Here is a 26,256-nt window from a genome sequence, read left to right as displayed (position 1 = left end):
CCACGCATAAGTACTGCAGGCAGCAAACAGCCCTTCAGTTGGCTGGCTAATATCAAAAGAGCCGTAACTGTAATGTTGCAACCGAAAAAACCGATAGCCAAAGCACCCACTGTGTGGAGGAGCATTCAAGCAATTGTTCTTGTTTCATGTGAAATGACTTTCTTACAATCAATGGATTGCATTGATCCTGTCTTCTAGGGCTAAACGTCTTGTTGATATTTATCCCGATATCCGTATGTTACTTTTGTCTTAGCTTGGACCATCTAACCCATGGCGTTCGAAAGTGGGCTGTGAACTTTGCTCTACCCGATCAGCACACTCTTATATTTGTTTGTAAGTACCCGATTCGACCTTCAGTAACCTACCTCACATATCGTTCTAGTTGCATTTCTGGCTATCATACCACTGGCCAAGGTAACATAAATTCATTTTTCGCCAATGTTCAGGTTTAATGTTCTCGCAGCTTCTTGCCTTCGCGACTGATGAACTGTCACTACGAGTCGGTCAAACTCTAGCTGGTCTTCTCAATGCCACATTAGTTAGTGGTTCGTGTATTGGTCCTCTATCTCGCTGAAATTTGACGACTTATAGGGAAATGTGTCAGTAATTTTTTGCTCAGTTGATCACTTTCTCATCTTGTTTCCTTCTTGCGTCCAGCGTCGAGCTCATCGTATCAGTACGTCGAGCTAGCCTCTAGCAACTTATATGATGACCAATTCACCCATTTCAGATTATCGCGCTCGCAAAGTGCCAGCTTACAATCGTCCAGTCGTCCTGTATGTGACCCACGGCTTTTACTCTTTTGCAGCTTCCCTTGACCCGACACGTTTATTTCCTATAGTGGTGGGCTCTATCCTGAGCGATATCTGTAAGTGTTTAAGCTTATTGTGACGAACTCGATTGTTATGTACTGTAGTATTGGTACTGGGCATGTGCTTCTTTGCCGGTGGCCTCCGCTTCTCGGAACAGGGATTTGGTCAAAGTATGTGGTTGCTTGTTTCAAGTTGGACCCGACTGTTGATGCCTGCGTCTGTGACTTAGGTGCTGTGCAACTTAATTCATCATTACTCACCATCAGCGTGATTGCTGTTCTGTTACCTGGGGCTTTTCATATGGCTCTGCAGGGCCAACCACAATATGACGAATTGTCAACTGATTACAACATATTGAAAACTAGTCATGGCGTGCGTGAATTACTACTCGTGATATGTTTGGTCTTACGTTCTTCATATAGGTTGCAATTATTCTCCTTTTCAGTAGGTCAACAAAACGATTTCTTGGCAGTTAACCCAACCCACTTGAATCACCCAGTCTACGCATCTTATCTGGTTTTCCAGTTATTATCGCACAAAGCCCTCTACGACGATGACAATGAAGATGTGCAACAAACCAAGGGCTACACGGGCGAGAATCCATTCCAATTGCTCAGGACACGTAAGAATATCAAGGATGGTGAAACAGCGTCTTCCCCGAGTTCGGCACAAGATGGAGAGGCATCCACAACGTTATCCCGCCCCGCAGATGCCGACCCTGACGTGGAACCTGGGATCCATTCCACATCAGTAGAGGCTGAGGCTCCTGAGCAACCACTGATGAGCCTTGCTGTGTGCCTTTTGCTTTTGGTTGTTGTAACTGTGGTACGTGCTTGCCGTGATGGTCACACGAAGTTCTCAAAATTTTCGCTTTAGTTGGTTGCTGTTACTGCAGAGTTCCTCGTTGACTCAATTGATGGCTTGACTTCATCTGGGTCGATCAACAAGGAGTTCGTTGGTCTTATTTTGCTTCCAATCGTCAGTAATGCAGCGGAACATGCCACTGCAGTTACGGTGTCCGTCAAGGATAAACTAACTTTAAGCTTGAGCGTTACTGTGGGTGCGAGCATTGTGAGTTCACTCCTGCAGACAAGACTTCTATGGCGAATCACCATTTTCAGCAAATTGCGCTCTTTGTGATTCCGTACGCTATGCTCTTGTCCGCTTCTACGTAGTATTTACTCAAATGGTTTCAGATTCATCGTGACACTTGGTTGGATTATGGATAAGCCATTGACACTTCTCTTTGACCCGCTAGAGTCCATCGTATTGTTCCTTTCCGGTTCGTTGATGCGTTGATGCGGGAGAACGTACTAATCGGAAGGGGAAAACAGTCCTCACTGTCAATTACATCGTGCAGGACGGCAAGTCAAATTGGTTGGAAGGGATGATCCTCATGTGTAAGTTTCTGTGGTATTTTTGGGTGCGTTTCGCACTCAAGGCGCTCTCTAGGCTTGTACATGATTTTGATTGTAACGTTTTGGTTTTATCCTGGTGAGTCCCTCGTCGATGTAACTGAAGACTGTCCCACATATTGGATGCTGTTCTCGCTAGGTACCCAAGGGATCTTCCCAAGTTGTTAGGCCAAACCTGGAGCATCTTAGATAAACAGAGGACTGCCACAGGCTCAGTACGACTAGGCTTCGACCTGGGCCACTTATCAGATCATATTCTGTACCACATGCCTTCAGCACACTTGTATCCGTTCCTTCTGTCCAGTGCCAACTATCATCATTGCCATGCTCCTTTCTTTCTGATTTCTATGGATTGCACTAGGAACCCAGCCCCGTCCTTATTCTTATGTGATTGCCGCTGTGCGGGTCGTCTTGTGAGAGGGACAGAGGATTCTATTCCAGTTTGCTCCTACTTACCTTTTAAACATGATTTATATACCAACCTGGAGTGCTGCCACTGCAAGGCCAGTGTGGCCGATGGGCCTTCCAATACACTCCGTGGCGGATCGCATAGCTAGCCCAACCAGGTGAGAGTAATAAACTGATTATATATCGAGGAGTGCGGCGAAGTCCGCCAGTAATTGCTTGAGCTCCGGTGACGTCAACTCAGATCTGAAAGGTGGGTGGAATAGCTGTTTCCACTCGTACACCACGAGTACGAACGTTGTGACCCACGTAATCTGCAAACCGAGGGGATTGTAAGCATAAACCATAAACCATAAGCTCCCAGGTGTGAGGGTCCATATTCTTTGTAACTTAGTTGAAGTTCACCGGCCTCACGGATGCCTATTCTGCGCTGTTCTGTCACATTCGTGCCAGAGTCTCTCTTAAACGCTAACGCGTCCACGTCAACTCCCATGATGGCTACTAATCAGTAAACTTGGTAGTGAGACTCGGTCACTCAGATAGTATTTTGTAAGCCTGATGCTTCTTTCCTGTACAAATTAGCTTTACATTACTTATATTGCTTTATGGATATTGGTTTATAACGTCATGTAGCTCTACACTTCGACAAATTAAGACGTAAAAGTAGCGAACCCAAATTTTGAAAACTCGTACTGCGGACTGATATGCAACACACTGTAATACCAGTCAATGCAAAGCTGCCTGCCAAGTAATAGCACTTGGGTATACATTATTTTGCGAGGTAGTTGGCCTATCAGCACTAACGCGAACGACGTGATTTGAAATGCACTGGTCGTGAAACATGCACAGGGGAAGAAGCCCGACGTTATGTACATACCGTCATGGATCGACGGAACCGCTTAATAGTCTGTGAACGATAATGATCGTATAGTAGTTGTAAATGAACATAAGTAATATGTGAACGGTCAAAAGGCTCTCTGCGGAAATTTCAAACATCAATTCTACATACAATAAATAAGTGCACATGGGCCCATCAGTTGACATCCAAATCAGTCTCACGCGAGCCTTCAAGTTGTTACAATGACAGTCCAATGGTAGCATGCCAGTAGTTTCTGAAAGATCTGATAGAGAGCCGATATATTTCGGAATGTGTTCATTATAACATCTCCGTGTCTAGGGTCGCATTTGAAGCCGAGGCGAAGCGAAAGCACGTCGGGCCCAGTAAGTTCAGCCTATAAAATACCTGCACGTTATAGACTTGCACCATTCACTGCACCATTCACTGCAACAAGCTCCATGATGTTCACTGCTCGCTTCACTATTCTTGCGCTGCTCACCTTCCTCGCTGGCGCCAACGCGGGATGTGCAACATGTCAACAAACTTTGGAGGTCGACGGTGTGGCGACCTACACGCTAGTCAGTGAATATGTGAGGTCCGAGAACGGGTATACAGTTTGCGAGTACGTCACAAACACAAATCTTCGAGCAAAGTGACTGATGGGCCGGTAGCTACGTGGATAAGTCGGGCGACGAAGTGACCTGCGAGTATGCGGTACGTGCTTTCTAGATGTTGTGTAGTTCATCGTTCTCGTCTGACACATTGGCACATTAGAACCTCGCCTTGTTGCAGGACGGGGATGATGTGTGCCCGAAGTTTTCAAGGATAGATGGGTATGGGTGCTGAACCAGATGTGGACTGGAAAGGGGACAAGATACCCAACGGGAGGAGCGATATTAGTCTGCAGACAGTTGGGCATACATATACCAGTAGATGGTGTATATGTCCAAGTCGAGATCTCATCCATCGCAAATACCTTTCATCGTGCATACCTTGCCTTGACCAGCTTATAATTGAAGGATGGATGCGAGCTTGCTCGCGGACTTGGTGGACGTTTGATGATGGTGTTAATAGCCGAGCAATACTAGTCGACTTCAACGTCAACGCGTCAACTCTCATGATGCTACTAATCAGTAAACCAGATAGTATTAGTAGACTCGGATATTGTAGCATTTTGTGAGCCCGATGCTTCGATTTCCTAGGCTTTATGGATATTGTTTTATAACGTCATGTAGAGGAAAGTGCATTTTACGCTCACCGGTTTACTGATCGGCAGCCGGCCTGACTGGATCGTCCCCGATCACTAGCAGTTTCGTAAGTCAGGAAACCAACCTGAAGTACCGAGAGAAACCGAGAAGACTCATCTCCAACCATGTCAGTGAGAGCAAAACCAGTAGATGCAATTGTAAGCCGCAACTTCGGCTTTTCAGCATCGAAAAGCCTGTCGCTTCAGCTACACTGTGTGTGAGTCTGCAGTACGAGTCGTGTGACATTTTGTAATACGTCACCTAGCTAGAGGCTAGTCTTCGACAAATTAAGATGTAGTAAAGTAGCGAGCCCAAATTTTCGTAAGTACTGCAGACTGATATACAACACACTGTGACACCAGTCAATGCAAAGCTGCCTGCTAAGTAATAGCACTTGAGTATACATTATTTTGCGAGGTAGTTAACTCTTCAGCACTAACGCAAACGACGTGGCTTGAAAAGCATTGGTCGTGAAACATGCACAGGGGAAGAAGCCCGACGTTATGTACATACCGTCATGGGTCGATGGAACCGTTTAATAGTCTGTGAACGACTCGGATAATGATCGTAGTTGTGGATGAACATAGCAATTACAATGTGAACGGTCGAAAGGCTCTCTGTGGAAACTTGAACATCAATTCTACATACAATGAATAAGTGCACATGGGCCCATCTAAATCAGTCTCACGCGAGCCTTCAAGTTATTACAATACTAGATAACGTCAGTCCAATGGTAGCATGCCAGTAGTTTTCTGGAAGATCTGATAGAGAGCCGATATATTTCGGAATGTACACACATCACAGCATCACTCAGGTCAGAGGAAACCCAAATTTCAGCAGCGAAGCAAGTTACACCGAATAGCCTGAGGCGGGTTACATTATGACATCTCCGTGTCTAGGTTCGCGAAGCAAAAGCCTCGCGAATTGCGTCGGGCCCAGTAATCTCAGCCTATAAAATACCTGCACGTTTTAGGTTTGTACCATCCACTGCAACAAGCTCCATGATGTTCACTGCTCGCTTCACTATCCTTGCGCTGTTTGCCTTCCTCGCTGGCGCCAACGCGGGATGTGCAACATGTGAAGAAACTTTGGAGGTCGACGGTGTGGCGATCTACAAGCTAGTCAGTGAATACGTGAGGTCCGACAACGGGTACACAGTTTGCGAGTACGTCACAATCACACATCTTCGAGCAAAGTGACTGATGGGCTGGCAGCTACGTGGATAAGTCGGGCGACGAAGTGACCTGCGAGTATGCGGTACGTGCTTTCTAGATGTTGTGTAGTTCAACATCATTCTCGTCTGACACATTGGCGCATCAGAACGTCGGATTGTTGGAGGACGGGGATGACGTGTGCCCGAAGTGGTCAAGGATGGATGGGTATGGGTGCTGAACCAGATGTGGAGTGGACGGAAGATACCCTAATGGGAGGAGCTGATATTAGTCTGCAGACAGTTGGGCATACATATACCAGTAGATGATCCTTATTACGTATATGTCCAAGTCGAGATCTCATCCATCGCAAACACCTTTAATCGTGCATACCTTGCCTTGACCAGCTTATAATTGAAGGATGGATGCGAGCTTCGCTCGCGGACTTGGTGGACGTTTGATGATGGTGTTCGTGCCAAGATGTACACCATCCCGCGCTTTGAAGGCCGAGATGGGCATTGTGGGGATTACACCTGCTTCCTGTCATGGTTGGCCGAAGCATTAGGTCCAAGTTATATCCACTGGACTCAGTCAGTGAAACTGAAAAGTAGTTTATACACCACCCGAACGTCGCAAAAGATCCAACAACTTTTAGCGATCTCATAGTATGCATGACCTAACAAAAGTCAGCCACCAAAAATACAGGAGATCTAGACGAAGCAATCAGGTCTCTCACATGATGCATGATGCATTGATGCATTGATGTCCCAACCCGGACTGCTTGGTAACACCGCCTTATGTGCTCTCCTCATTCACCGTTATGTCGTCGTCTCATGCATGTGCACTCGTTCGCTCTCTTCTGCCCTGCTCACCGGGCCACAATATCACAAGGACGCTAAAGATATGGATAAGGGCAGTGCAATTTTGATTGAAACCGATGCACAACGCACTATGGTACATTTATCATTGATTCAACATGAACTTGATGCATCGGCGTTCGGGCAATGTTAGGTACAAGGACGCCAATGGGTGGTCGGTACCTGCATAGCTTGAGATGTGTGTGCAATAGTAACATTACTATCTCGCATGAGCCAGCTTCAAGAATTCCCAACGATCCCTCCCATACATAATCCGCAAACACAGCCGTTTCATCCAAAGCCTCCTACACTCCCCGCGTGCTAGAGGAGCAAATCCAAGGAATACATGACCCCGTGTATAGGTCCTAGGAGGTCAGTTGGTGAAGTTTGGCTGCAAGGTAGATACGACTAGGTGGTGGGAAACTGCGCGCGTTTGATCGGTTGATGAATCGGTTGGTGCTGCTACGGGTGAGATCGTTTCGGTGTTAGATTAATTCCAACAGTCTTGACGTTTCGATTAAATTGTGTATATGCGAGGGCGACATGTCCGCTCGCACTAGATAGTATTTGAGCCAATAGTGTATTGATGTGGTTTCAGGGTATATAAAGCTGCAGGCGTGAAAGGGTTTGAAAAATAACAAACATGCAACTCACCTACGTCGATACCACACACTATTCGACTACAGTCCGCAGAACACCCTCGCCCGTCGGACAGCTTAGAGTTACAGAGCATGAGAGTCCAGACCGTCCGATAAGTGTTGATATACTTGTCAAGTTACGATGAACTAGTAAGGACTTCGAACTGGCACCTGCACGTGACTTACGCACCAATCACCAATCAGGGGCTCGACGTTCACTAGCCTTTGGTGTTAGATCATGATCTTGATTCTTGATTCATTGATTCTTCGTTGCATTTGTTGTAGGAATGACCCCGAGTTATTTTATGATGTCCAAATTATGAACAAACCCTGCGTCAAGACCCACCTGGTCCTGGACACCTTGTCAGCAAGCAGCGCATGTAATATACTTTCAATGTTTCATGCGGATGAATCTGTTTCTCTCATTTGAAAAGTCGTATCGCCGGGCCAGCTCCGGCACTCGTGATATCATTTAAACGTAAATGTTTTAACAGGACCTTTAAAGCTATGTTTTCCCCACCAAAACCAATTGATCGTGATTATGACCAAAAGACCGCCCACAGCAACAATTGAGTAGTTCATGTTGAGAACGTTCGCTGGGTATGCCGTAGGTAGGACGAATAAAATGCAGACAAAAACGCAGAACTACACAGATAATCAATGACTATGTGTGATAAATGAGGGAGGTACGCACCGAAAAACTTGCGAAGTTCACTGGCCATGACCATTTTCCGAGGCAAAAAGGTCCGAAGTCTTCAATGCTAGATCCAACACATAAGTTAAACGAGGCTCGGATACATGATTTTCAACAACGAACGAGTCAGGCCAGAACACGCGAATAATGATGGGTTGCAAGTAGCTCAACATCACTGATATGGCTGCTGATGATAACATGGCGTCAAACTGAATGCGAAATTGTTATCAGAACAAAGCATCTGAAGAAACTGGGTCGACTGACTGCAACTGCAGACCCGATGTAGGCACACGATATAATGCATCCTATCAAGACGCTGGTCCATACACCCCAGTATGGTGCTTGGAATCGGTTCAAGGTCATAAATTGTTTTTTCAACGGGAACGCATTATCTCTTGCGAGCGCATAGAACAGCCTCGAGCTTGCAGTAAAATTTGTAATCGCAGCCATCACCTGGGAAACCATCACCACAACTAGACACAGTTGCGCCAACTGGGGCCCGACAGCATCGTAAAAGAGTTGAGAAATCGGGATGGCGTACGTGGTGGCCTGAACGGACGCGATGTTCTGGACTGCGAAAAGAAGTGAAAGCATGTACGCGAGACCGATTAACCAAGAGCCTGCAATACTGCCTGCCACAGCGAGTGGGGCCAGGATTTCTGCGCGTACAGCTTCTTCTGCTACTTGAGCTGCTGTTTCACATCCCTCGAGCGTGTATACAGCCTACAGCACGGCAGCGTTTTGAGTCACATTGTACGTCATGCATACATAATGAAACCTGACCTGAAGAAACCCAAGGAGCACGACAAAGCCTCTAGATTCCCAACCGGTGAAGCTAGTCTGCCAGTCACTAATTTCGTCCTTTGCAAAGTAAGCAAAAGCTTACTTTTGAAAATTCGTGAACACGAAGTCAGGAGAGTTCTATTATACAAGATCAGGTTTCGCTTGCAGAAAGTTCGCCGTGCAGATTGTGAGAACTTTACCTTCACAGGCGCTTTCACAAGCAGAGTAATGGTCAGCACAAACGTCCCGCCTAGCGTCCACCAGACATTAAACATGCTCATGTGTCCTATAGCCTTCGTTCCGATGGTGTTGACGATGCCAGAGAATATGTTCATGGCCCATGCGATCGCGGTGATTTCTACTCTCGTCAAAGTCCTTCCTTGTCCAACCTCTGCCATCGATGCAAGGTATAAAGCAACACTAGATGACAATTCGCAGGCCGCGGACTATATGATGCGAACGAAACTTACGTCAAATTTCCGGCAATGCCAGTAAACACCATGGCCATGGAATAAAGCCAGCCAGTGAAGACTGATTCATGAGCCACCGCGTGGAGAGTAGACATTGAAACTTACAGCCAAGAATAGGTATGTCCGGTTTCATTTTGCAAACCCAAAAGTAGAGTCCTCCCATTGTTGGGCTATGTGACAACCTAAGCCGCGGCTCTGGCAGGGTATAACAACATGCTTACTATGTACTGCAAATCTCTGCGAGACTTAAAGCAATCAGAAACATAAAGAAACTGCATATCTATACAGAACAGCAGCTTGTATCGTTTTCAGGCAAACCGAAGCGCAAACAAAAACTCACATTCCATCCCCAGAACAGGCCGACCGGGCCTCCAGAGAACAACCCTGTCTGAAACGCACTGCTCATTCCAGTCAGAATGCCGATGGCGCAGAACGATATCCCAAGCACTTTGAAGAGAGACATCTCGCGGCGGAATTCAGACTTGTACCCCAGGTCTTGAAGGCGTTGATCGGACACGGCAACGTCGCATGCCTCTTCCTTGTCCTCTCCTGCACTGGAATCTCGACGTTCTGACTTGACCATGGTGGACGTGATACACACTGATTGTCGCGAGTAGATGAGGGAAACAGCGTTATATGGTGACTAGTAGAAAAATGAGAGCAGGAGAGATAAGATATAACAAACAACTCACCTCGCCTCCGGATAAGGAGAGTTTACTTTGGATAATACATGTCACATTATATGGCTCTGAATGAGCACACGCAAGAGTGCTTAAAACGTATCATGAAGCTGACAAGCAACCGGTTGCCGAAATTACGGACCGGGACGCTCTGTCAAGTGTACGTATTGGTGTGAACAAGGGTTATCTTGTTATCTCTGCAGAAGTAGAGACCATGAGTTTGTAGAGCTTCAGATGCGTCACTTGACTCCTTATCGTCAAATGTTAGAATAATATTAATCGCATCTCGTAAGGATTTCACTGACCTTGAGAGAAGGCGCCCCTACATGTTCTAATCAGTGTGAAGTCGCGTGTCATGCAAGTAATTGTATGTTCGTCTGGCTGCGCAGAGGCTTCGTCGTGAACCTAGCCAACAAGATAGGCGCTCTAGGGACATACTGCAACAAACCGTCTTGATTCCCTTAATGAAGCAGGTATGCAAGACATAACCAACAAACTTCAGCCTCAAAGCCTGATAGACGTCGTTTCTCCTGCGATAGGGTGAGCTAGCTAATCAGGCGGACAACCCTGGGCGCAAGAGTTCGTTCGAACGCCCGTTATGATCAGGATCAGGACGGCTTTCCACTCGATCATGAACATAATGGGTGTTCGAACATTGATAACACCTGTCGCATCAAGTTGGGCCGAGTACTCCCTGTCAGTCACTGATATATTTGTAGGTAATGATGCGGCCTGACAGCCTGCAACGCTCTGTAGTCTCCCCTAGCCAGGTCAATCGAAGGAAGAATCTTAGCAACAGTGCAGTTTGAGCGGATCGAGCCTCTGAGTTTGTCCAATCTCGATCAGCGGAAAGCAAAACACTGGCCCGACTAACATGAGCCTATGCATCAATTCGCACGGTCACGCTTCCGGCGGACATGGTTCGTGCGCACTGCGCACTGCAGTTCAATGTTCATGTTCGGTGGTATACTCTATTTATGTACAACATATACTACCGCACTCTATGTATTTCCCAAATCCCCAGCAAAGCAAAGTAACCCTACACGTTAATGTAAATACAAGGAAGATAACTCAAAAGCTCAAAAGCAAACATCTAAACGACAACTATCTAATCGCGACAAACTAATAACCATGAATTGTATCATAATGAAGGTCCGTATCCCCTGGCACAACAAAGATAAAATCGGGAAAAAGAAACATAGCAGTAGTTCCAAGGAGACCAATGAAAACTCAAAGAAAGTGATGTTAAAGATTGCGAACCACCTTACACTCGCACCTCGGGCGCAGAGGGTAAAGGGACCGTGTCCCTGAACGGCCACCAATCCTGAGGAAGAATCTCCTCCAGCTGACTGGTGAGCGCGACAGGAAGACGACTGCGCGTGCCTTCGAGCAACGCCCGCTTCGACGGGTACTCATGCGGCGACACCCATCCGTACAACCGCATACCAAACGTCGTACGCACGTCGTCCAGGAAGTCGTGCCAATCTACATACCGGTCTCGTTGACGCTTCAGCTCTTGCACTTCCTCCCGCGTGAAGCGCAGCGGACAGGGCTCGTCACTACGAGAGAGTTCTGTCCACCGGCTGAAGATGTCAAGCAGCGCGAGGCGCAGCGGAAGAATGCCGTCTTTCCATGTCCGGCCTGCTGCGCGGACAGGCATTGTTCGCGCCTCGCGATCGCTAATACGATAAGGGTATAGCTGTTTAATTTCATAGAGTTTATGAAGCATCTGCGCCTTGTGATCTTCGCGCATTATAGCCTTGGTGTCTTGGCTCATGATGTCGTACTCGGGAGGAAGTTTAGGGAAATCGAGGCCTGAAGGAAGCCCGGCACCATCGCAAGCCAGGAAGGATGGACTCGTCATCTGAAGATACGCAGGACCAGCCCAACAGCCTTGCCAGTCAATGATGCTAACCACACGACGCTCCTCGTCGTCAGACACGAAGATATTGCCAGGGTTAAGATCAGAATGCCACAGGTTAGATGCAAGGACCTTTCGTGCGGTCGGCACGAGGGCAGGAATGATTGAGCGATACTGTTCCAAGCACTGAAGATGCTCTTCCTTGAGCTGAGGACCAGAGACATTACGGAACGGATCATCATGAATGTTAGGCTTGGCAAAGCGTGAGATCCATGCCTCCTCGCGCAAGGCGAGGGAGCGAAGGTAATCTTCCGGGGATGACCCTTGACAAGCATTAGCAACATGCTATAATTACACAGTGTCAGAGATACGCACACGGTCCTCTGTCAAGGTTCATGGCCGCACGTTCATCTTCATAGAAATTCCGATGGGCTATAGGACCTATGCAAAACTTTTCCTCGGAGCCGAACCTACGTGATCCGTGGGCATACAAGCGCGGAGCCCGTTTTGACTCGGGAATATCATCCCTGTAGTATAGGCTACCATACTGCGCAAACTTTGCGTTCAGCATGTTCTGCTCGAGTGCTACAATCGAATTGACGACGTTCTTCCTCTGACGTGAGTCCATGGTGCGCCAGACGGTGCTAAGCTGAACACCCGGAGCGGAATCCATGATGATGTATTCTGCTCCGACACCATTATTGGCAGCGTGGGAACTCCAGGCTAGAATCTTAGGCACAGGAATTCCCAGATTGTGGCGGACGAAATCCATCGTTGCAACCTCACTGGAAGTCATGAGGTGGTCTGGACCCGCAATTGGGTTCTATGAATGAAAATCAGCACAAGTAGCGCCGTGTGCATGGAATGTGACTTGCCTTAATACGGGCAGCGACTTTTTGCCCATTTGCGAGAGTTACCATTAAGGTCTTGTTAAACAGACCTTCCTTTTTCTCCATGGACACCACAGGGGAATGGCAGACGGAGGCAATGATACGATGCAGAGCAGCGACGTCAAACTTGATGTAACGTTGAGCCATCTGCTGGGATTCATTGTACAACCACCTGCCGGAGGTGTATCGGAAGAGATTCTCGTTATATTCGGTTCCCAAGGCAGTGACAACTGAAGGTTTTTGAGTTAAACGGAACGGCCAAAATGCCTCATTGCTTACCAGGAGGCCTAGGGTCTTGAAGAAGAGGTTTGGGTGGACCCGGGGGTGGTAGAGAGAGGTAGGAAGGGGGGGTTATGGAGACTGCGGTTGCCAGTTTTCGAGAGACATTTGGGGGCTTGAGAGCGGTCGTAGGCCTGACGATGCGGATAGAGGCAGGGCTTCTCAGTACCTTCATAGCAGGATCATGCGAGCTTCTGAAAAATTATAGGTGACGGAAAGTCAAGAAGAGATAAAATAAAGGTGAGCCAGGGTGAGTCGAGTTGATTATAAAGGGAGAGGACGAGAAAATATATTTAAAAACAGTTTGTTTGGAAATCCGTAATAAATATGCGGGGAAAGTGACACGATCGAGATCTTGTCTCACGGCCCGTTTCGTCAGCCTTTGCAAGCTGGCCTGGCCTCCGATGTTCCGCAGTTGCGATGATCATAGCATTATCATAAAACTAGTGAATATGGCAGTTCACTTTGCGGCCAATTTTCAGTTTCATTCTATCGCTCCAGCATTACAGACTAGTCTAGCGGCGACTACTAGTAAGTACTAAACTTTCGAGTTGAGATCATCATGGTACCTGACTGAGTCGGAGCAGTCACAGAGCTTCGCGAAGGTTTCGAATTAACCTTCAAGGACTGGCGCTAATCTGTACAAGCTAACTTTTACGTTGCGGCTTTGAAGCTTGAAGCCCGGAAATTTGGATCCTATTTCAAAAACATCATCAGATGATCTAGTTCATTGCGGAATTGCCCGCTGGCCTCAACCTTGCCTCGACTTTTGCTTCCACGGGGCATTTTATTATGAATCGGACCATTCTTTTTCTCACATCATGACCGATGGGCCAGCCTTATCTTGAGACCTGCGAATTACAAACGTTGCTCATCGAATACATAATCGGTACGTCGGCGTAATTAGCAGTCGTAAGATAACTTCCCTTGATGCTGTCTGAACCCTAGGATTTGTCTCTTCACGTACATCAGGAATCCGCACAGATAACGCACGTTTCTACTCTATGACAACTTGACCTAAATAAATTGCTCAGCTGTTGCCCGGCGTAGGATTCCGAATGTTGGTTTCAACTTGAAGTTGTTTCAAGTTGTCAAATTCAAATTGTTACTCACAATGTCTTCCTATGGGCTATCGCTCACCTTCAGGCCTCAATCACAGCAGGCACTTCTGATAAGGCTTCTAACTGATTCGGCGGGCATGTGCGACTCCCACGAAGCGTGGAGGGTTCTGATCCAAGTCGGCTGGCAATCCTTTCTCATCTCTACGACTTATCATGATCATAGTCTATTTTTTGGCTGTGCGATATCATTCGTTCGCGTGTGATGTACGTTATCTGCATTGATATCGTTATCCTCGTGCGTTGACGCTCTAGTCTCCGATGTCAGAACTAATCAATTCACATCATGATTATGCGTGGACCGTCCCTCCGGTGCTTTTGTCTCTACTACATTTCAAGCCTGGCCGGCCTCTCGCGCCCTTCATATCAAGACAAATCGAATAACCCTGCAGTCTTGGGGCGTATGTCTTGCGCGTGTGTTTCCGAGGGGAAATTTCTATCACTTGAGTAACCTCGAATTACGTTAGATCAACAGGCCGCGATCAGCCTCCGCGATTACTCGCTGGTGAAATTCCTGGGTGATCTACATCCTGTGCCTGTGCCAGATACATCAGCGGCCTATGTGTGTGCATTCGCTTTCCCCAAGTGCTCAAACTCACAATCGATGGTCCATCTCTCCCATGTATGTCGTGATCTTGATGCTGTCACCGACTCTTCAAAACACCGTCAGAAGCTGGCAGTCCGGGACGGTGTATCAATACTTTGAACCTTGATATCAACTTCGATCCATCGGAAGTATGGCTTCAACAAAACAATGCCAGAAGGAGACAAGAGAGACGGACGGGACCCATTTTGACTGGGAGCCCTTCTGGGTCAGTATCCCCTAGCCAGACCATCTAGAAGGAAACAGTCTTTCCTTCTTGATTATTACTGAGCCACTACTGACATTCCCGATTTCCCGAACTCGTCGCCGATTCCTTACCAACGATACTAGTATCTCAAGCATTCCAAGCAGGACGCAGAAGCCGGGACCGGCGCGATCAATGCCAGTATCTCAGTCATTCCGATCATGATCCAGGGACCGGTGCGGATCCTGCGATCAATACTAGTCCACTACCTCCGAGGCGGATTTCCCCACAACCTGCATTGATTTGTCGGCCATCGCTGACCGATCCACCTTCGTTTGGTGTCACCCGAGGAAATGCGGGTCGAGATTTCATCGCGAGAGTTTATGATGGTACATGCCGTTAACTTCGTAACAAATACTTCTTCAAGCTTGGCAGCCTGTAATGCATCTGCGGCGATTCTTGGTAATACCCCACCTAGCCCCAACTCTACTTAGTACTATTTTATTCCGACTCACATGTCTATTCGTGATGGCATGATCAACCAGCCGCCTGTTACATATCTTCACGCAACAGTCACTGGGCTGATGCGGATTACGAAACTACCCGGTGAGGAAATTACTTACCAGATCCCCAAATCAACTCATTGTAACAGGGTTGTAAGTATCGACCCTGGCTTCCTGCAGGGGATCAATCAACAGGCTTCCGCACCTACATGCTGGACTTCCTTGACTGTAACAAACGTCGCGGTAACCCGAACTCAATCGCACATGATACACTCTAAGTTACAGAAGAACTTCTGGGGATCAGAGGCGAGCGAAGACGCGGGGAGTGAGCCATAAGGGAATGTTTTACCTCAGCCTTGGTAAAAGAACTGAGATGTTTTACGACGGGGCACGTTCTTTTGAGATACGGGTAGAATAGGAATAACGAACATATCCTTTTGAGACATTCCGTCGAGAGACTTCGGCCGATTGTAACGACTCATTGCGCTCGTACATGGTCCGACGTCAACGAGGTCGCTCCTGGTACCTTAGCTGCTACTGACTCCAACAAAACTGTCACTATGTTTGATGGAATACGCAAGACAGGAGTTCTATGGCACGACATCTCTTCTCACACCACGGTTTTTTTAACACCAGCTTTTTGTCCATTAATTAAGGTATATACCCTATGTAGGAAAGTCCTTTCTAATCTATGAGACCCCTGGTGTCCCATCTGATCCCTGAAGTCGCGATATCCCAGGCGTTACAGCTAGTACTCGTCATGGCTGTAGCCGTGTCTACGTGATTGACAAAGTTCGTGACGGCGCAAATACCTTCTTGAGAATACAAGGGAGTACAGCGTTGATTGAACCATCGTCATGATTAACTTAAGAAGCCGAACCTTCCGATGACATGAAACAATGTGGCGCCACGCTTTGTGCCGCGCACTAAATTGGATCGGTCAGTCATTACTCATTTGTTGCTGCGCCCCAAAGTCACGAAATGACGATACGTCAGCGAACGTACTGGAGCTTCATACTTCACCAAACCTTGGGCCTTGGCTGCGATGACGCACACCCCGTAACTTGAGACCTAAAGAAAGACAAAAAGCAGTTTCCTTCTATTCGAAAGCAATGCCACAATCAAGCTCCGAAACTCACATGACTATGCGCTTTACGCCATTCTCCTTTCGCCTGCCACAGTTGTCAAGTTGACTTTAGGTTGGCCTACTATAGGATAGGCGCTGCCAGTGCCGCATCAGGCCGCACTGCACCCAAAAAATTACCGTTGACTGCCTCCGAGTCAAAATTCCACTCACGGTAAGACTGTTCATTTGCAAATATTTACTTACGCCATGGGGAGTCGGTGTTTTTTCCGAATATCATCCCCACCGAGTATCCCCAGTCGTTATTCGCCCGAAACTTTTCGGCTCCCTGGAATCGAGTCTACCGTCCCCTGTTCCTTGTTAATATTCGGTTCCCTGAAATTGCATCACTTCAAGAAGTTCAAGGTATGAACAATCACCGTTCAAACTGCGGGTACAGTGACCCCCGTCACCCCACCGTCCTAACTTGTGAGACGGGTCAACACGCGTCAGCATCCACAATGACTTGCTGATCCTCGAGTAGTAGCAGTACCTTGAGCAGATCCTTTGTATTAATTAGTTGTGTGCTGAATTGTATCCGTACTGAGCTCCAACTCACAAGTGCGACGCTGATCGATAAGTCGAATAAATGGTCGTGAGGTAGTACCGACCAAACCACGGAGTTGTCGATAATTAGGCTAGACCGAGACGCGGGATTCGTTGAACTAGTAGTCTGGGGGGTTGGATTGAAGGCGAGAAGCATCGGAAATAATGGTCATATCGGGTTAGTAACTTAGAGGTATGCCAACTGTAAACAGGCTATCAGCACTGACAACTGCATCTAGGTGAGAAAAAAAGACATATCATTGATCAAGTGTTGGAAGTTCTTTGTAGGAAGAAGTGAAAAAAATGAAGTGTGACAGTTCATGGGATCCGCTGTCGAGAAACATGCATTATTTAACATGTCTCTCCCATTCGGGATCAACTGAGCGCTTTCAGTGCCGTATTGCATGGACTCGGAACTGTAGTACTTGATTGCATGTGTGATGTGATAATATAAGTATGTCGACGGTCCTTCATATATCATAGGTGGCGGCATCGAAGCGTTCGCATGGTTGATGTTGAAGGAGTGAATGAGTGGAGGCCAGAGCGTGATGACGAAAGAGACGCGGCGTCAGCGAAAGTTGGATCTGGGCTCCTCGGGGTCTTGCATAGGCTTGAAGGAGCAATATCAATTGTCGTAACGTTGCAACGTCGTTGAAGTACGGAACTGAGAATTTTCGGATGTCAGGCTGGTCACTCACCCACCAACTCAGTTCCATCAAAGTTAAAATGGGAGATTCCGTCGGGTAGTACAAGCGTATCTCACGACCCTGCCGTCATGGTCTCGAGCGCCGACAACGAGCGCAACGTCTTGGAAAAGAAAATTACCCACAATCAGCCTATCAGCACTCAGCGCTTCAGCGGTCACGACGTGATTGGGGTGAAGTGATAGGATATATATGTATACCATGCCAAAACGGCTAGACTCTCGGACAGCAGCATATAGTTCTCGACCTTTAGATTGGCACTCTGCTGCAGTCACGGTGCTACCTAAGTACTTATGTCTTACCGCCCTGACGAATCCAATGCACAGATCTATGCTGAGGGCGCATGGCTGCAGGGGGCCATCGTCACTGGCGTCCTTTATGGCGTGGTGGTCGTCCTGTCCGCCATGTGTTGGCGCTCCCTCTGGCCCCGCGCTCGATCTCATGGCAATGGCTACAAGATGAACAGATTCCTCTTATGCTATGTCGCTTTCCTCTTTGCGGTTGGTACGATATATGTAGCGTTCAACTCCTGGATAACGCAAATGGGCTTCATTGACAATCGTTTATATCCCGGAGGTATGTGCAACTTTGAAATAGACTGCATCTCGTACTTATGTTTTGCTCAGGTCCTAGTGCGTACGAGGAGGCAACCTCGTCACCTCCACTAAACACTGCTTTCGTGGTTTCGGATTGGTGTGCAGACCTGTTGATGGTAAGTGTACAGTTGTATCTCCCATCCCCATCCCCACCACTGACCACGCACCGTAGATCTGGCGGTGTACAGTAGTATACAAAGATACTAGACTCTACTACATCATCGTTGGACTTGGATCTATTCTGTTCCTCGGAACTCTGAGTATGTGCCAGACCTACATGCGTCCTCGCAATCCATCCTGACTCTTCACAAGTCACAGGAACGCTCTGGCTTGTCATTGTCTCAACACCAGTACAATCCGTAAGCGGCTGGATGTCCTTTAGCTTGCTCTTCCCATATCTCTGCTTCTCCCTTGCCATCAATATCTTCATCAGCCTTCTCACTGTCGTACGCCTTCTATACCACCGCCACCGAATATCCAAAGTCCTTGGTTTAGGCCACGGCGCGATGTACGCCAGCTTCGCAGCCATCGTTATCGAATCCGCCGCCATTTATTCGATATGTTCGCTCCTCTACCTCGTACCGTATACCCTCAACAGCCCGATCTCATATGCATTCATGCAATTACTGGGTGAGGCGCAGGTAAGTGTCCCTATACTACTCGGAACGAATTGTGATTTACGTTTGTACTCCAGGTCGTTGCCCCACTCCTTATTCTCTACCGCATCGCAGTGGGCAAGGCCTGGACGACTCGCTCCAACACCCTCATGGACGAAAACTCCATCCCATTGCAGCGGCAGTCGGTCTTACCAAAACCCGCAACCACTCCGCTGAACGTTGAGATTTCCTTTCACCAAGAAACCACCCGCGACGAATCAATACGCTCTCCCAAGGTATCATATCCGATGGAATCTACCGAACATTATGCGAATGAGGGCGATGTCTTTGGTAGAGCGGTATGAAACACTCGTGGGGGTGATTCAGATTTTATGTGTAGCTACCTTATGTGACAATGGTTTCGTTGCAATGCCTTCACGAGATCTATGTAGTTATCTTGGAGTTGTCAAGAACAGTTAGCATACTGTATATACCCATTCTCATCCACGGGACATCTTCGACACAATAGAAGGGTTTCACATACAAAGAAATGACTGCCAACGTAAGCATGACCAGCCGCGTCGCACTTAGGACATTTAAGGAAAATCAATTTCAAGTGTCACGACAGATATAACAAAGTACATAAACGCAAAGACTTCCGTATTCCGTATTCCCCTCTTATGCATGCAAATAATATGATCAGACATTAAGGTACAATCCGGCATCCTTCCTGTGCTTCGTCATGGCTAAAATGATACGAGCATAAGCTCACCGAAAAACTGAGATGACGACAGATGACGACACTGACCTGCAATAATCGCACTACCTACACCGCTGCCATCCTCGGCGTGATACGTGACAATGTTGCTGTAATTCCATGGCGCTTAGATTGGGAGGGAAAGGGCATATCAAACAAGAACTACTCACCGTCCCTTATCGCCGAAAATGTCCTGCAAACCTTCGTGCACACGATCGGCAAACCCAGGGTATTTCTGTAGAGGCGTAAACATCCTGTAGCAAGTGCAGAAAATAGGGCTTTTACGTTGTACAAGGAGCCATCGGCCCCGACCGAACAGCCTTCCTCGAGATAACCCATCTTGTTGACGATTGCAGCAATACCACAGGAGCTCAAACGAGCCGCACGCCTTCCAATGAGCTTCGCAAGAGCCCGGAAGAACTGCCGTTCCGCGAGCGTCGTCTCGAGGGCGAAGAAGTGTGTGAAGATTCCTATAACCATGAGAAGCTCGTCCGTTGGGTCACTGAGAACACGACGATGAGCGTCTGCGCATTTTCACATCGAGTGGGAAATGCGGTACCTCTCCATGAGAGACAAAAATGCGGTGTCGAAGCAGTATGGTTTCTCGAGTTTGTAAGTGTTCTGTCCCAGGAAAAGAACACCTTCGTCGATGAGTTCACAAAGAACTAATCGCAGAATCTCGCCCAAGTACCGGCCAGAAATGAGTTTCTGGACAGTTGATATGTCACGTTAATGATGTTGCACAACGGATGTAGTAACTCACTTCGAACGCCTGTTCACCAGGCTTATTTGAAGTATCATCGACGATCGTGTCGTATTTCGTGCGAGGTAGATGCTCATGTTCGAATGAATCAAACGCACCCTGCCAAACTCGTCAATTATATGGTGTTGAGATCGGGATCAAACCCTACGGACCCATTCACAATTGATCGCCATTTCAGCTCCAGGATCGATACCCAAATGCTCAATTTTGGGGATATCCTTGATGTGCTCCATATAAGCCGCATTACAACCAGTTCCGAAGATAACCGCGATCTTCGTCTTAGGATTCACATAGTGTGATGCGATTAATGTTCCAGTCGTATCATTGATAAGAGCGGTCAGTTTGATGGGCAATTGCTGTTCGTATGCGAGTCAGTATTGAATAGAAACTTGAGATAGGTGGAACGTACGTATTTTTCGAGAGACTTCTTGAACATCTCGGCAACGTCCCTACCCTCCGTGTTTCCAGCTCCAAAACCTTTGGTCCAGCGGATGAGCTCGCCGTGGTCAATGCGTTCCTGCCTAGATACCGAAAACAAGTTGATCTGGCATGCACTGAACTAACAATTGCATCATGCGCACTTACGAGCAAGGGTAGGAGAACTGAATAATACATAGTCAGAAGGATGACGTTAGGGTAGCTAATGACTTACGGTAAAGCCAAGAGGTAGGGATTGACCAGGCTTCAATTGGCCCGCCTCCTCGCCCGTGTTGGTTTCGACAAAGGTATGTAGACATTCAGCACAGAAATCGAACAATTTCTGGCCATCATCTTGTTTTTGCTCCTCAGACAAACGATATTTGGTTTGGGAAATCTCGAATTTTCCCTCTCCCTGGAGGGTCACAAGACAGACACGCAAATTCGTTCCACCTATTATTCGCATGAGTATATTTAGAGCCTGGGAAAATGACACAAACAGCAAACCACTCACCGAGATCAAGAGCGAGGAAATCTCCTTTCTCCTGACCTGTTGGCCATCCAAACACGTACGTCGGAATCATAGGCTACAAGTACTAATTCAGCACACTGTCGGAAATCCCTCATAGAATAAATGTGAAGAGCATGAAGAATCAAGAACATCGAAAGATAAATTGAATCGTCTCATCTCATGACCAACTGCAAAAAATCAATTGAGTTTGAGATAACAAATGCAAGAAGGTGATCTCATTCGGTATGGACGTATGGAGTACATACGCACTACAATCTGGTTGGGCTTGTTCAAGCCAAGTTCGAGTGTCTCAGTAAAGGCCTCGACAATCATCCGCATCCTCTGCGGTGTGAGTGTGAACCTGTGCAACGAGGATTCAGTAGATCCATTGTTGGAGCCCCTGATAGGGTGACTGACAAACTCTCGTATTTTCTCAAATGGTCAGCCATTGTCCTGCGATTCACAAGATAATAAAGGTAAGACCACTGTGTCAAGTATTATTGCACAACTCTGCGTACTTTTTAGTTGCATGGGGGAGGTCTTCCTCATCTTGCGTCCGGGTATGGATGGCGATAGTCTGACCTGTGGTTAGCGTGAAGCTACCACTTCCGCGACGCGAGGCAGGCATTCTTGATCGGAAACTGACGTATTATGTGGAGAGATGGTGGAGGGAGAAAGAGAGACAGTGGTGGAGATTGAGTTCACGACCATGGCAGTCCTTCATCGGTACCTGCTACGCGTGGAAAATACATCTCCATAAACGTACGGTATGGCCCTCTAACCAAATCAACTTTGGTCCACGAAATGCCGAATGTAATGCGGTGAATGAACCTCAAACAACTGGCATTAATATTGATGACCTTGTAAACGCCGATTTCCAAAGGCTATCAACCAGCTGACGGGTCACAATACACAGTTGAGAAACATTATGACAATATAAAAACTCCTATACCTGAGGGCTATCGAAGATATATATGTATATAAATTCCCACCCACTTCACGACAAGTCGCTGCCAGTCCCACACTTTATTCAGACGCTTTTTTTGTCTGTCATTGGAGGACGATGATTGGGCTCAAGTCTACACTTAATGTCGGTGAAGTCTTGTATGCTCTTTATGTCCTCACAGCTCACAAAATTCATGCAGGTAATAGACAACTCCGGCGCACTACTCATCGAGTGCGTCAATGTCCTCAAGCAGAAGGTCAATAACGGCTGGGGCTCTGTCGGTGATGAAATAGTCTGTGTCGTCAAACGCGCGCGCCCAGTGTCGGCAGCAACTCAGGCATCTACCACTGCGGTCAAAGTCCGACGTGGAGATGTTCGTCGAGCAGTCATCGTGCGAACCAAGAAGTCAGTTCGAAGACCGGACGGGCGTTTCATCAGGTTCGATGATAATGCGGCAGTCCTTTTGAATAACAAGAGAGAGATGCTAGGGACGCGTATAGGTGGGGTTGTGAGTGCTGATTTGCGCATGAAGGGCTGGGGGAAGATTGTCAGCTTAGCACCAAAGGTATGTAGCTCCGCAACACGTTAATGAAGAGAAGTCGGCTGATTTCCGTCAAGGTTGTTTGATAGACGTATATTAGATGCTCGCCTTATTTAAAAGTGAACCCACTATTGGCCTTTGACGCACCTGTATCTCGATTTACAGACCGGGAAGTTAATTCCTTTCTTGCACGACTTTCTACAAGTTTCAATGGATCGTTACATTGCCACCTGTATGCCGCTTTCGCATGTACAGCGACATTTCGTTTCTCGCATGTGATTTTACTTTGTTTTGTTGGTCTTTGTTCTTCCTGCAATCTGTTTCATTCCCTCTTTCTTCCTTTCGTTCTTTCGCAGTCGGTTAGCGTGTCTGGCTGTTATGCGCTGCGTCCCGCTTCATGATTGCTCTGTGTTTCTGATGTCAGCCGCAGGTTCCATGACTCCGAGTCCTCCCTACAAATGGCAGCATTTACGTATCAATCTCCCTTGATGAAACCTCGTGCACTTGATACCAATGCTTGAGTTCCTCTCAGTGTTTTGCATGATGTAGCTGAGTATGTATTCTATTATGACCCGTTGTATCATCCTGAGGCTCATCCTGCTGTGTTCGCTACAGCCCTTGGATTTTGTACGTGGTTCCAGTGGGCGCTCACCGATTGACTCGACGTGTTTGATGTGTGCGCACCCGATGAGCGCTCATTGACCACGTCGAGTCATATTTGAAGTGTGACTCAAGTAATTGTATGAACTCAGTGACTTTTGACGGTGCGGATATCAACATTTGTGTCAGTGGGTCGTCGATGCCTATTGCTCGTTCTCACCTCGAACGACCTTGTTACGTCCATTGCAGCGTGTTTAGACGCTCTCAAGGCTGTCGAGAACACCTGACCATGGAGTGTAGCCTCCTCGCCAAGCTTCAGCGTGATCCTGCTTAGCTCTCGTATTCTCGACCACGTTTATAGAGAAAACCTATCTGAAGCTGCTATATATGGTCCTTCGTCATGACGACGTTGCACGCGGCGTGGGCTGTGGCCGATATCAGACTTGAATCAAAGACCTTGGCATCGAGGCCATCCTTCAAGATTTTTTTCGTCTGTGTCGCGATGGCACTGTTGCATAATGCAAACGTCTCATGCGCCGGTGCCCCTCCAAACTGTTTGATCATGAAAGGAAAAACGCCGGTGTACAATGAACGGTACAGGGGGTCAGTGCTGGTACAGGAATTGGACTGAGGGAGGGAGAGGACGGAGGGTAAATCCTCACAGTGCAAGCGTATACACTGTTCAGGAACTCGGACAAGTAGACGGGCAATAAGAAAATGCTCGGACACAGAAGATAAGGAGCATGAAGTGCTATGAAGTGTCTGTACCGGTTAACACGACAATGTGGCGTGGGAGAGAGTAGAGAGCAATGGAAATAATCGGGCAGGCAGAGGGACTGGCGCGCCGCCTACAACTCCAGGATATCCGAGACTCGTGGAGATGTAATTTAGATATCTGATAACATAGTTTGGAATTCAAGAGAACATGCAAAACGATATCCCTAAAGTAAGATGGTGCATGCTGGAGGGTGTCCTTGCATCACTGATCAACGTCATGAATGCGGAAGTTCACTTGCTCGTTCTCTTTCTCCACTCAATGTGTCGGAAACTTGCTGTTATGCAGGTAGCCAATGACAGGTCATTCGAATTCATGGTGAATGTCGCACTTGACATTGCAAAGCGCTGGAAATGGGACATAATGGTGACGAGAAAACTCTCGGATGACCTGCAGGCCTACAATCAGTCACTACTAGTAGCTCCATTCGCTGGCGGCCAAGCAGACGGCCTTTCTTGGTGGAAAAACCTTCCAATAATTTCCGAAATCCACCCACTCAAGGCCTTCTCTGTGACAATCCTCTTGATCGTAGGGCATGCAGGTGAAGTAGAGCACACATTCTCTGATCTCGGCATAACACAATCTGCACAACGGTGTAATCTCTCAGTTGACACATTTGAAACACGGCAAAATTTGTGCAAACCTTCGACACCACAGCGCCTTAAAAGCTGCGGAGGCTGGGAAGAATTTGCAGCTCTCGAAGAATTGAAAAGGACTGAAGAAGTTCAGAATATTATCGAAGTTGAAGTGCTCGAGGCAAATGCTTTTGATTTTGACGAGTTGGATCGGGTCGAACAAGGAATAATACCATAGACTGTTCTAGATGAGGTTGAGGTGGTCAATTACAATGGCGAGGCTGGGACGAGGCAACATTGATATTAGCTAAGCGCCTAGAGTTTTGCCTAATTGTCCTCACTCAAGTCTCGTTGGAACGCAGACGACGAGGATTTAGCCAGCAAAACGAGGACCCCAATGGATTCGGTCACAAACAACCGCAAACTCGAGCCCGTACCTAATATACAATGGGAGGGTGCTAAAATGGGTGGGTGCGCAAAAGATTGCTAGCGAGACAAGTAATTCGAGTGAGAAGAGGCACGAAAACTCAAGACTGAAAACAGCGTACTTAGCGAGACAAGTAATTCGAGTGAGAAGAGGTAAGGAACTCCGCTACACCCAGTCTCGCTAGACATAGACTGTTAACTCCACTAAAGGAGGTGGCAATGAGGATCGCCTAAGACATATTAGTCATGCCGAATGATGCACAGATGCATCGGCCAAAGGTGGCAACGGGACTGGCCCGAAAGAAGGCATGAATAATACGTCGAGAGATGCACAGGGCATTGACCAAAGGTGGCAAAGGGACTGGCCCTAAAAAGAGGCATGAACGACATGCTGGGAGATGCACAGGGCATCGGTCAAAGGTGGCAAAGGGACTGGCCCTAAACAAAGGTAATCTCTTCGGGAAGACCCGAAGTACAAGGCTGCTGAGGAGCACGCTCGTCCAATTACCCTGGTGTAAATAAAGTTAAACTCGACTAATTGTCCTCACTCAAGTCTCGTTGGAACGCAGACGACGAGGATTTAGCCAGCAAAACGAGGACCCCGTTGCGAGAGCAAGAGGCCCCCAATGGATTCGGTCACAAACAACCGCAAACTCGAGCCCGTACCTAATATACAATGCTAACACTCCAGCTATGAGGAAGGGAGGGAGTAAGTAAATAAAGATAAAGATAAAGATAATTGACTCAGAGATGTTGTTAGATGGCTTGGAACGGTGTTACTGGATCATGGATGGACCGCCCATTGAAAACGAGCGCATGAAGTAATGCGGGGTTTTTTCCGTATGTAAATTCGAAACAAATCACTTGACCAACGCCCCATAGCTTGAATATGATCAGCCAAAACACCAGAAGCTGCAAGTGAAGTAGCCCCGCCTGCCCGCAAGGAATGAC

General features: G+C 47.4%; 8 protein-coding genes across 8 annotated transcripts; 4 read left to right on the top strand and 4 right to left on the bottom strand.

Moving 5' to 3' along the window:
- Window positions 1–72: 72 nt before the first annotated feature.
- Window positions 73–2,395, top strand: DFJ58DRAFT_696334 (calcium/proton exchanger; the record flags this gene model as incomplete). Its single annotated transcript, XM_041383474.1, has 16 exons — window positions 73–148; window positions 199–233; window positions 285–333; window positions 383–414; window positions 464–549; window positions 658–676; window positions 731–776; window positions 842–868; window positions 917–982; window positions 1,042–1,209; window positions 1,312–1,637; window positions 1,689–1,883; window positions 1,934–1,956; window positions 2,009–2,094; window positions 2,147–2,212; window positions 2,265–2,395. 16 exons carry the CDS (start codon window positions 73–75, stop codon window positions 2,393–2,395), a joined length of 1,431 nt encoding a protein of 476 aa, XP_041249779.1.
- Window positions 2,396–3,803: 1,408 nt separating this feature from the next.
- Window positions 3,804–4,669, bottom strand: DFJ58DRAFT_760748 (uncharacterized protein). Its single transcript, XM_041388441.1, has 3 exons — window positions 4,290–4,669; window positions 4,142–4,184; window positions 3,804–4,092 (listed from the first exon to the last, which is right to left on the bottom strand). The coding sequence occupies exon 1, from the start codon at window positions 4,641–4,643 to the stop codon at window positions 4,290–4,292; it is 354 nt and encodes a 117-aa protein (XP_041249778.1). The 5' UTR covers window positions 4,644–4,669; the 3' UTR covers window positions 3,804–4,092; window positions 4,142–4,184.
- Window positions 4,670–7,831: 3,162 nt separating this feature from the next.
- DFJ58DRAFT_910594 (amino acid transporter) lies at window positions 7,832–9,893 on the bottom strand (the record flags this gene model as incomplete). Its single annotated transcript, XM_041395192.1, has 11 exons — window positions 7,832–8,008; window positions 8,058–8,124; window positions 8,181–8,266; window positions 8,322–8,780; window positions 8,841–8,892; window positions 8,944–8,978; window positions 9,041–9,260; window positions 9,311–9,371; window positions 9,416–9,480; window positions 9,532–9,590; window positions 9,651–9,893. 11 exons carry the CDS (start codon window positions 9,891–9,893, stop codon window positions 7,832–7,834), a joined length of 1,524 nt encoding a protein of 507 aa, XP_041249777.1.
- Window positions 9,894–10,911: 1,018 nt separating this feature from the next.
- On the bottom strand, window positions 10,912–13,302 carry DFJ58DRAFT_760732 (kinase-like domain-containing protein). Its single transcript, XM_041388440.1, has 4 exons — window positions 13,021–13,302; window positions 12,727–12,971; window positions 12,227–12,674; window positions 10,912–12,174 (listed from the first exon to the last, which is right to left on the bottom strand). The coding sequence occupies exons 1-4, from the start codon at window positions 13,193–13,195 to the stop codon at window positions 11,255–11,257; spliced, it is 1,788 nt and encodes a 595-aa protein (XP_041249776.1). The 5' UTR covers window positions 13,196–13,302; the 3' UTR covers window positions 10,912–11,254.
- Window positions 13,303–17,787: 4,485 nt separating this feature from the next.
- On the top strand, window positions 17,788–19,538 carry DFJ58DRAFT_696329 (uncharacterized protein). The gene is made up of 5 exons (XM_041383473.1): window positions 17,788–18,378; window positions 18,429–18,514; window positions 18,571–18,658; window positions 18,711–19,039; window positions 19,093–19,538. The coding sequence occupies exons 1-5, from the start codon at window positions 18,096–18,098 to the stop codon at window positions 19,357–19,359; spliced, it is 1,053 nt and encodes a 350-aa protein (XP_041249775.1). The 5' UTR covers window positions 17,788–18,095; the 3' UTR covers window positions 19,360–19,538.
- A 12-nt stretch (window positions 19,539–19,550) lies between these two features.
- On the bottom strand, window positions 19,551–22,238 carry DFJ58DRAFT_677022 (hexokinase). The gene is made up of 14 exons (XM_041383133.1): window positions 21,961–22,238; window positions 21,860–21,895; window positions 21,713–21,803; window positions 21,446–21,518; window positions 21,167–21,384; window positions 21,100–21,116; window positions 20,924–21,035; window positions 20,667–20,870; window positions 20,515–20,613; window positions 20,311–20,459; window positions 20,037–20,253; window positions 19,922–19,986; window positions 19,803–19,861; window positions 19,551–19,740 (listed from the first exon to the last, which is right to left on the bottom strand). The coding sequence occupies exons 1-14, from the start codon at window positions 22,068–22,070 to the stop codon at window positions 19,694–19,696; spliced, it is 1,497 nt and encodes a 498-aa protein (XP_041249774.1). The 5' UTR covers window positions 22,071–22,238; the 3' UTR covers window positions 19,551–19,693.
- A 267-nt stretch (window positions 22,239–22,505) lies between these two features.
- On the top strand, window positions 22,506–22,977 carry DFJ58DRAFT_651731 (ribosomal protein L14b/L23e; the record flags this gene model as incomplete). The annotated part of the gene is made up of 2 exons (XM_041381636.1): window positions 22,506–22,532; window positions 22,588–22,977. The coding sequence occupies 2 exons, from the start codon at window positions 22,506–22,508 to the stop codon at window positions 22,975–22,977; spliced, it is 417 nt and encodes a 138-aa protein (XP_041249773.1).
- Window positions 22,978–24,619: 1,642 nt separating this feature from the next.
- DFJ58DRAFT_614098 (uncharacterized protein) lies at window positions 24,620–24,928 on the top strand (the record flags this gene model as incomplete). The annotated part of the gene is made up of 1 exon (XM_041380933.1): window positions 24,620–24,928. A coding segment is annotated over one exon (309 nt), but the record flags the coding sequence as incomplete, so codon positions are not given.
- Window positions 24,929–26,256: the final 1,328 nt, after the last annotated feature.

The sequence above is a fragment of the Suillus subalutaceus genome (genome assembly GCF_016647625.1).
Source record: "Suillus subalutaceus strain FC151 chromosome Unknown DFJ58scaffold_6, whole genome shotgun sequence".
Taxonomy (NCBI): Eukaryota; Fungi; Basidiomycota; class Agaricomycetes; order Boletales; family Suillaceae; genus Suillus; species Suillus subalutaceus.
The sequence above is the reverse complement of the archived record's forward strand: the minus strand, read 5'-3'. Positions and strand labels throughout refer to the sequence as shown.